Source organism: Leptonotus elevatus, chromosome 1 (assembly GCF_054856555.1).
Source record: "Leptonotus elevatus isolate MCC_2025b chromosome 1, RoL_Lele_1.0, whole genome shotgun sequence".
In the NCBI taxonomy this organism is placed as follows: Eukaryota; Metazoa; Chordata; class Actinopteri; order Syngnathiformes; family Syngnathidae; genus Leptonotus; species Leptonotus elevatus.
Genome location: NC_141239.1, coordinates 32218646 through 32228708, shown reverse-complemented (window position 1 = coordinate 32228708; position 10063 = coordinate 32218646). Strand labels below are relative to the sequence as shown.

The 10063-nt window shown below is 40.9% G+C and overlaps 1 protein-coding gene and 1 long non-coding RNA gene across 2 annotated transcripts in view; one reads left to right on the top strand and one right to left on the bottom strand.

Annotated features, from left to right (window-relative positions):
- Positions 1 to 1524: 1524 nt before the first annotated feature.
- rai1 (retinoic acid induced 1) overlaps positions 1525 to 10063 on the bottom strand; it is a 67906-nt gene continuing 59367 nt past the window's right edge. Inside the window, exons 4-5 of the mRNA XM_086092576.1 lie at positions 9757 to 9806; positions 1525 to 4839 (exon numbers count right to left, since the gene is read on the bottom strand). Of these exons, the coding sequence (XP_085948702.1) occupies positions 4831 to 4839; positions 9757 to 9806 (59 nt within the window). The 3' untranslated portion in view covers positions 1525 to 4830. The remainder of the gene's footprint in view (positions 4840 to 9756; positions 9807 to 10063) is intronic.
- The window catches only part of LOC147181711 (uncharacterized), a 46646-nt gene continuing 42102 nt past the window's right edge, over positions 5520 to 10063 (top strand). Inside the window, exon 1 of the long non-coding RNA XR_015096842.1 lies at positions 5520 to 5746. This is a non-coding gene — a long non-coding RNA (uncharacterized LOC147181711). The remainder of the gene's footprint in view (positions 5747 to 10063) is intronic.

Below are 10063 nucleotides of genomic sequence, written 5' to 3'. Positions count from 1 at the left end.
GTTTCTTTAATGCAGCGAAGCTAACAATGGTGCAATTTGAGGTTGAGAACGCAAAAGTAGGGCCGAACAAGATCTTAACAGTTACAATCTACAATTCCATGCATCAATTTAACACCCCCCCCCCTAAAATTTGTCCAATTAACTATTTTGCTTATTAACTCATTCACTGCCATTGACGGCTTTAGATGTCAAAAATTATTTTTAATTATGTCTTTTAGTTTAACATTTTTTCCACTTTTGTTAACAAGAGTATGAAAACCTAGAAAAAAGTGTTTATTGTACATTTAGACCAGATATAAAATTTGTGATTAATCATGAGTTAACTATTGAAGTCATGTGATTTAATTACAATTTTTTTTTTTATTGTCATCTGACGCCCTAATTTGTAATAATCTTTTCTTTTTTTTTTAATAATCTTTTTTCAAAATAACAAATGTGACAAAATGTTTTTATTTTTGACAAATATTACAATTATTAGTTCTAATAAAAACATTTGTAAATGTGTAAGTGCATTTACATTTTAATAATTGATTCTCTCCTTTTTTTTTTTACTATATTTTACCAATATTTTTTATCTACAGTAACTCATTAAGCCCATATTTAACTCATTTACTGCCATTGTTGGCTTTCAACGTCAAAAATTCATTTAAACTATTTCTATTAGTTTTAACATTTTTTCCCACTTTTGTTAACAAGAGTACGAAAACCTAGGGGGAAAAATATTGTACATTTAGAAGAGATATAAATAAATAAATAATAATTATTTTTTTTCAAAAAAAAAAGATTATTAAAAATTAGGGCATCGGGCGATTTTTTTTTTTTTATTGTAATTAATCGCATGACTTCAATAGTTAACTCATGATTAATCACAAATTTTATATCTGGTCTAAAATGTATACAGTATATTTATTCTCAAACCTTTTTAATTTTTTACTTGACAAATACGAACGTTTGATTTTATTTATAATAATAAAAATAAATTAATCAATTTTGCTAATAAATAAATACATAAATGTCTAAGCACTATATTATATAATTAAATGTACAAAATGAAATTCTAGTATCTTAAAGGGGCTCAATGTAGAAATGTGTCCAAAAATATCTTTACAATAGCTTTATCAGTTGACCATTTATGACTCAACCATCTTTTAATTAGCAGATTACAACCTTAGCTGTTCACAATTGGTACTCCTGCAAACCTCTGGCCAATAATTTTCACACGTGATTTAGGTTTGAATTTCCTGCCCTCTGTAGATATATCATGCAAGCGTTGTGTATGTGAAGAAGGGAGAGTGTGGTTTAATTTTTCGGCCACATGTGGCAGTAGCGATTCTAAATTCAATTTCCTGCATTGAGCAGCGTTAATATAAAAAAAAAAAAATCTAACACATTGCAATTGATCGTTTCCGATTGAAGCACATGATTGTAGAGGGAATCTGAATGACTGAACAATCCTCTTCATTTTTATCTGCGTGTTGAAGTTGGTGAGTGTGAGAAAAGACCAAAAAAAACGGAAGGACAGCATTGAAAGGTGCTGGTATATTTTAACATTGGCGGTACAAAAACATGTCAAACAAAGCAATGCCAGTTCAAACATGAAAATAAATAATCAAAAAAATTGCATGCTCCAACTTAACAGGTGACATTCCAAAAAGAGGACATAATATCGTCATCAATGGATTATTTTAATAATATTTTATAAGCAATAACATATTCCATTTTATAGAAAATAAACATCTCTAGGAAATACTATACACAGTTATTATTAGTACAGCACATTTTACATTTAAACAGCGTCAAATACTTATATACACCATGAAAGAATGAGCGTCATAAAAGTTGAATGTTTGGCGTGGCGTTTTTTTCCCCCCTTTTTTTTTTACGCACTTAAAATGTCACCTGGACCGTGACGTGAGCAGACACCTTGTGCGACGTGTCGTCACACGGCGCGGCGGCAGAGGCAGAGGCTACATCAGAGACCGCACGTATGGCGTGGTTCTCGGAAAAACTGGATTCACACTTCGTGGCCACGAGACTACAATTTCGGAACTGTACAGAAGATATGCGGTGAGACAACCCGACCCCCGGTTGGCCCCTTGGAGCCTCGCAATGTGAAGACAATGGCAGCTGTTGAATGTTTTGTTCCATTTTTTTTCGTCACCTCTTGATTTTTGTACTACAAACCCAATTCCCAAAAAGTTGGGACACCATACAAATTTTGAATAAAAGCTGTATGCAATTATGTGGAAGTGCCAAATTCTCATATTTTATTCAGAATAGAACATAGAGAACAGGTCAAAAGTTTAAACTGAGAAATTGTATCATTTTAAGGGAAAACTATGTTGGTTTTAAATTCCATGGTGTCAACAAATCTTCAAAAATTTGTGACAAGGCCATTTTCACCACTGTGAGGCATCCCGTCTTCTGCTTACAACAGTTGCACCCGCCCCTTTATGATGCGCCAAATGTGCTCTAGAAGTGAAAGAAGTGGACTGCAGGCTGGCCATTTCAATCCCCGGATCTTTTTCCTACGCAGCCATGATCGCACTCATGCAACCCTATACCATCACAGATGCAGGCTTATAAACGGAGTGCTGATAACAACTTGGGTTGTCCTTGTCCTCTTTAGTCAGTATGATATAGCGCCCCAATTTTTTTCTTCGAATCGTGATTGGTCTGACCACAAAACAGCTTTGCACTTTGCCACACTCCATTTTAAATAAGCCCTGGCCCAGAGAAACGCCTGCGCTTCTTGGTCTGCTTTAGAAATGGCTTCTTCTTTGTACTGTGGAGTTTCATCTGGCAACGGTGGCTGGCACGGTGGATTGTGTTCACCCACAATGTGTTCTGGAAGTATTGCTGAGCCCTTTCTGTGATTTCCCTTACAGTTAGCATTCCTGTTTGCGGTGCAGTGCCGTTTAAGGGCCCGAAGGTCATCCAGTAGAATTTTTCGGCCTTGACCCTTACACACAGATTGTTCCAGATTCTCTGAAATTTTGGATGATGATTACTTCAACCTTTTTTGCAATTTTTCGCTGGTAAACACCTTTCTGATATTTCTCCACTAACTTTCTGCACAACATTGGAGGAATTGGTGATTCTCTGCCCATCTTGGCTTCTGAGCGACACGCCGAGAAGCTCTTTTTATACTCCAATCAAGTTGCCAATGGACCTCATTAGTGGTAACTGGTCTTCCAGCTGTGCAATTGACTTTTCCAGCCTCTTATTGCTACCTGTCCCAATTTTGTTTTGTTTTTATATTTGTTGGCACCATGAAATTTACAATCAACATATTTTCCCCTCAAAATAATAAATGCTCTCAGTTTAAACTTTTGACCTGTCATCTATGTTCTATTCTGAACAAAATATTGAAATTTGGCACGTCCACATAATTGCATTCAGTTTTTATTCACAATTTGTATCGTGTCCCAACTTTTTTTGGAATTGGGTTTGCATTTTCCAGGAACACAAAGTCAGAGGTTGACCAATGGTGGTGAGAGGATGTGGTTAATGCACATTAATATACACCTCAGAAGATAAGAGCGTTGTACAGTGGTGCCTTGAGATACAAGTTTAATTTGACTTTTAATAAGACTTTCCCCATTGAAATGAATGGATATGCCATTTATCCGTTACAGCCTCACCAAATAAATCTCCCAAAAATGTTAAATGTGTATTTTAATCAGTAAAATAGCACTCACCTATATTGTACGTTTTAAAAACGTAAGTAATGACATAAAAGAAATTAAACCGTTTTTGACACGTTGTTTAAAATTATTGCTTTAATTGAATGGACTTTTCACTTCTCCTTGTAGTGTATCCGATCACCTTGGCTACTTGAAGGCAGTTTAAAACATTTATACTGTTCATTGAGACGTTTCAACTCCTCCCCTGGTCATCAGTTTGGCACTAATATTATCGGTAGTCGTTCTTCGCTGAGGATAAATAATATATGACTGAGTACTGTTACAGTGTCTGTCTACATGTATTGCTAAACTGTTCAACCAGTTGCTTAAAGGGTTGGAAAGCCACACCATGGATGCGATTTAGCATTAGCGTTAAGCTAGCAGACTGACAGGCTAATATTTTTGTTGTTTTAAAACATTAATTGTAATTCCCTTAGTTTTATGTTTAGGCGACTATAAAAATATATATATTTTTTTTCACTGTCTGCCAAACTGCTGCTTAAAGTCGAACTATGGCTGCAAAGCACTCGCATATCAAATCACTTGTATCTCAAGGCGTTGCTGTGTTTAAAACACTCCAATGATATTCAGAACCTGTGCAAGCACATCATCATGTACAGTTTTGTGTCCCATCCAGTGGCTCTTGGTCGACATTTTGTGTTGGAGATGCACGGATATGCACAGTAGAGTGACGCTTATGAAGATCACGCACAAACATACGCACACACTCGCACACTTTTTGGCCTGCAGACAAGGTGGACAGATGGATGCGCCTGTCCAATCTCTGTCGGCCAGGTGTGGGAATACGATAGCATCCCATCGGAAGGCCACACACACACACACACACACGCACGCACGCACTCCTCGCTCCGCATTTCAAGCAGACCCCTGTCCCGGAGTGTCTTGGCTCCCAAACGCATGGTCCAGAACACGTTTCGCACCCGAGTCCTTGAGGAGTTCTCGCATTTTCCTCTCCTGTCTCTCAGAGTTCTCTCTCTGTCTCTCTCTCTCCCTCGCTGTGTCGGAGCGCCGCCTCGGGGCGCGGGGCCTGTCCGTCATCCTGTCCTTTTTTTATAGGATTAGCTGGCTGTTAGGACGGCGTTTATCTTTGCCTTGCTCCTGCGAGGTGGTCTACTCGGATATCTTACAAATCCTGTCGAGAGACGGAGGAGAGACGGGCGTGAATACGAGGCACACACACAGAATTGAGCGTTTTTGGGTTAGAGCGCAGGTGTCAAACTCGAGGCCCGGGGGCCAGATCCAAAATGGGTTTGTTCCTTTTATTTTACAATATTTTCTTTGATTTTAACATTATTGCAAGAATGTTTATTTATAGATGTATTTATTTACAGCACAGCTCTTGAAAAAGTGCTTAGCATGCTAGAAGTTTATAAGCTAATATTTTAGCACAAACATTCAACCCAGAAAGGTGGAAGGGAATGACTTGGACATTTCATCATAGCTCACTGTTTGTAATGTTAGGTAGGAATTAGCTGACATCTTTTCAGGCTTGGGGAATAACGGAATACATGAACCGCCGCTACGTAATCAGATTGCAAAAATATATATAAAAATGTAACTATTCAATTAAAGTAACAGGAAAAAACATGAAATCAGATTACAGGTATTTATTAAAAATGGGGGATTACAATTTCTACGATGAGAGTGCGAAAGAAGGCGAGAGAGAGAGAGAGAGAGAGAGAGAGAGAGAGAGAGAGAGAGAGAGAGAGAGAGAGAGAGAGAGAGAGAGAGAGAGAGAGAGAGAGAGAGAGAGAGAGAGAGAGAGAGAGAGAGAGAGAGAGCGCGAGCGCGCGCGCGCGCGAGTGGGACAGTTGCGACTTGTCGGGGAGGTGGGGGACTAACGAACTGACTAGTCGTGTCCTCCACACGTGGGCAGTTTGAAAAAGCTTCACGAACGGGCTGAGGAAATGGCGACCGGTATTCACTGGAACTTACTCATCTTGCTGAAGGAACGAAAGTTTGAGCTGAGACTGAGAGTCCAGCGGCATGCTACGCGCTGTAGCTTCTTGCTAGCTAGCCCGCCAGCCTACAACCATAATGTGAGTTACACCTTCCAAACAAATCTTCCTCCCACCAATTCACTATTTAAACATCATGCACAACATAATACACGGCTAAACTTGTGACTGGGATAAAAGTTCATTTTGCACTTGATGTCACATTTGTCATCCTCATTATCTATCTATCTATCTATCTATCTATCTATCTATCTATCTATCTATCTATCTATCTATCTATCTATCTATCTATCTATCTATCTATCTATCTATCTATCTATCTATCTATCTAACTAACTGTGAGGTGTGGTTGCATTCAGTGACAGTTCAAAAACAGCATGTGGCCTTATAAATAAATAAATAGCCTACATGCTTTTTATTACATTTTTGCTATTTGTAGGCTGCCCGGGTCCCTATCACCCGCAAATGGCAGGGGCACATTGTATAGAATATATAGTGTGGTGATATTTATATTTATTTTGTCTTCATGAGCATACTCAATATTGGAGTAATCCAAAAGTAATCCAGCTACATTACTTTAATATTATGGTACTTGGATTATGTTACTAACTACATTTTTTAGCAGGTAACTTGTAACTGTAATGGATTACATTTTAAAAGTAACCCTCCCAACCCTCTATTATCATAATTTTTTTTGTAGCAAGGAAATATTTCACGCGTCACATATAGCACCACTGTCCTCTGAACTGGAACGAGTGTAGGAGACTTTTGCGTCATGTACATGCGTTAATATTAAATACTTTGCTTTACTTTCCGAAACGTGGGGAAGGCATTACGCTAGCTGCAAAACTTGCCTGGCCGAGAGCTCAGCGTTTCCTCTATCCAAGGGAAGTGGGTCACTGTTAGCCACGGTTAGCCACAGTTAGCAACAGTTTTAGCCACGGTTAGCCACAGTTAGCAACAGTTTTAGCCACGGTTAGCCACAGTTAGCAACAGTTTTAGCCACGGCCCAAAAAATAGAATTCTTGTATTCTCGCAATCACGTTTGCATTGGTCTAAATTTGGTCATCGCAACATACAAACCTTGTGTAGTTCAAAGGTCATATTTTAAGCGCATGCCTGAACCATAGCATTGGTTGTTACCTGAGAACTGAGCAACATTGATGTCATTTTCAGTCAACAGCAAGTGGCAAAAAACAGAGTGAGATAAAAACAGCTGGGTTTTGCTGTTGAACTCATATTCCACTAACACAATATCAACCAGAATAACATTTTTAGACAAGTGGGGCTGCATAGAACACATTGATGCGGAATAGTTAAGTCGATTCATCTGCTAATCGATTAATCGGTTCAACCGTATCCAGCGGTGCATAATGACGCGGCAGCTAATTGCACGCGCTCGCCATTCATCTTGCAAATTCGCCGTCATGAAAGACGAATGCGGTCAGCGCGAGAGGCAGCGACGCAGCAGGAACGCCCACTAATTGCGCTGATGTGTCGGCGGAGAAGCGCTTACTTTTCCCCCGTTATCCTCCTCTGCAACCCTCCCGGCGTCTCCTCGCCTTCCCTCGTTGCTTGCGTCGCCTCCTCTGATGTAACTGTCCCCATTTGTCTCTGGCGCCCACGCAAACAAGGCCTTTTCTGTCTTTCCCGCCTCTCGCTATACGTGTGGTGAGCGTATAGGTGATCTGGTAATGAGCCTTGCGTTTACACACTATGAGTCACCGAGCTGGGGGGGAAGCCAGCGTCTTTTTTGTTGTTGCTTATTTCACCTTTTATGTGTGTGGGTTCACAAGGGGACCCTTGGGTGTGGTGTTTGTTGAGGGAGGGGGGGGGGCTGTGTGTTTGTGTGCATGTGCTAGGCCTTTTGATTAGGCTTTGCAGCTTAAATTGGCACAGAACCGACCTACACACACACACACACATGCACACGCACTCTTGCATCCCTCCACTGATGGCAGCTCTGCCTCCTTCCGCTAACAACAAACCACTCTTTCTTACCCTCCCCTTTTCTCTCCTCGCACTCCGCTGCCTTCTGCGGCTAGACGTGGGAGTGGAGGTGAAGGGAGACGTCGGGGGGAGAAGTGAGGAGATAAGGGGAGGGACGGATGAAGGCGGCATGACTGAAAATGGAAAAAATAGGCAGGAGCTCGTCGGCGATGAGAGGTGAACGCAACGGGAGCGAAAACAGCATGGGGTGTATGGCGGGGTGGGGTGGGGTGGGGGCAAATAAGCAGAGTGAGGGAAGGAAGGAGGAATGAGACGAGAGGAGAGGAAGCGTGCGTGTGTTTGTGTGTAGCATGCGAGGCGCGTCGCAGGCAGTGATGGTGGGTGGGGTGTTTTGATCAGCAGCCAGCGTTTCATCACTGTCAGTCTGCGCGGAGGAGAACAGAAACAGGAAGGGGGGAGGAGGAGGAGGGGAGGCCGCTGCTGCCTCAATGCACCGATGCTCCCTGCTGAATGTCAGCTTCACACTCCTTCCCAATCTCCCCCGCCCACACCTGCTGCCTTTGACCTTCCTCTTTGAGGCTGCAGTGAGGACAGACCGCCAGTAGATGACGTCTGGCTGACAGCAGAGCCATCCGTCCATCCATCCATACTGCTGCTGGTGCAAGGGCTCCCTCTAGTGGTACTCTGAGTGCGGTGTGGTGAAGTTCTTATCAAAGACAAACTGCGTTTAACGCACTCACTGCCGTGGACGTTTATGTTTGTCAACTGGAGTCCAACCATTTACTGCTGCCAACGTGTATTCGTTTTCCCCCAGGTGATTATTTTATCGATTAATCAGACTTTTAAAAAAATCCATCCCGTTATTTAAAAACAGTATTTGAATTTGACAGTGTAGAAAATGGCACAAATGTAAATTGATTATCATCTAGTTACTGCTCTGGCCGTTATATGTCAGAGAATGGACAAAAATGTTAATCAGTGTCTTCCAAAGTAAAGCAAATAAATAAATAATAGTCTGTGTCTTCTTTTGATTCAACACAACCAAATGTGAAAATATTTACTCTTAAGAGGTCCAATTCCAAGATTTTGTACTATTCCAAGTTTAACAAAGTCTTTAAATGGTTAAAATCAATTATCAAGACAGTTGTCGATTAACTTGATAAATAATGGATTAACGGTTGCATCTCTAAGAAGTGTGTCACGATCGTGACAAAATATAATAGTTTGTGGAGTGAATGACGAGCGCCATTTAAAAAAGACCACTGACATTCTACTCAAGCCATGCTTTGAGTCAACGTTACTCAAGATGCGTTTCTTAGTTGTACATCTGTAAAGAAATAATACAGTATATTTTATCATCAAAATGCCCATCTCTTACATTTTGCATTATATGTTAACATTAAGATAGCAGAGATATATAAGATTCATAACACACAAAATGTGAATATTTATTTAATGATCAATTTGAAGTAACTGCAATAAACAGCTTGAAGCCTCTTTTTTTTTTTTTGAAGAAGAATTTTGATGAGCTGCTGCTTGTTATGAATTCAGTTCATTGCCACCAAATAGCACTTGTAAATAGCACTGGCATCTCAAAGCAAAATAATAATAATAATAATAATAATAATAATTTTAAAAAAATGGTCTGCTTTGTGTTGTATCGTAAGGCACAACCTTCCTGTTGGAATGTCTGCTCCAATGGAAAAGTGCTTTGACATTTATGATTGATGCCTTGTTATTTGGATCTATTATAGCAACACTGAATGGAATGCCACATGATTTCGGGCCACGACTGCAAGTGCACAAAATACAGCCACCACCTGAAAAGTGAAAAGAAGCCCCCCACTGACTGGTGTACACGCGTCGCCGTGCGAGCCGGCTTTTGTTCCGTGAAAAGCACGAAAAAAGAAAACATAACGACGAGACGAGAAAGGGGGCACGCCGAGTAAAATCGAAGCTGTCCGCTCAAGTGTGCTTGTGGGAACACCAATCTCTTCATCCTTTTGTATTTACACACACAGTGTTTGTGTGTGAGAGCTGGATAGCTCCTCTCCCCGCCCAGCCCCTCCCCTCCTTTCCTCGATGCATGACTCATGGTGGATAATGTGGATTCATGTTCTTTGTCTTTGGGATGCTCTTACCTCATGTTTGGGACATTTGATGGAGAAGTCATCTTCGTGGAATGTGCAGCCTGGACAGTTAGGGAGAAAGCAAAGACAAAGGGGGATAAGAAGGACAATAGCAACAAGTTGCAGCCCTGCACATTTAGCATCTTAAACAGGGCACAAATGGAAAATAAGCAAGGAGGAAGTGGAGAGGAAAGGAATGAGGAGAGGATGCGAGGGGATGAGTTGCGGGGAGGCAGTCCGTAACGTATGCCTGATGCGCTCAGCAGGAGGGAAATGGGCCTTATGCTGATCGACCCCCCCCCGCCCCATGGTGTATCGA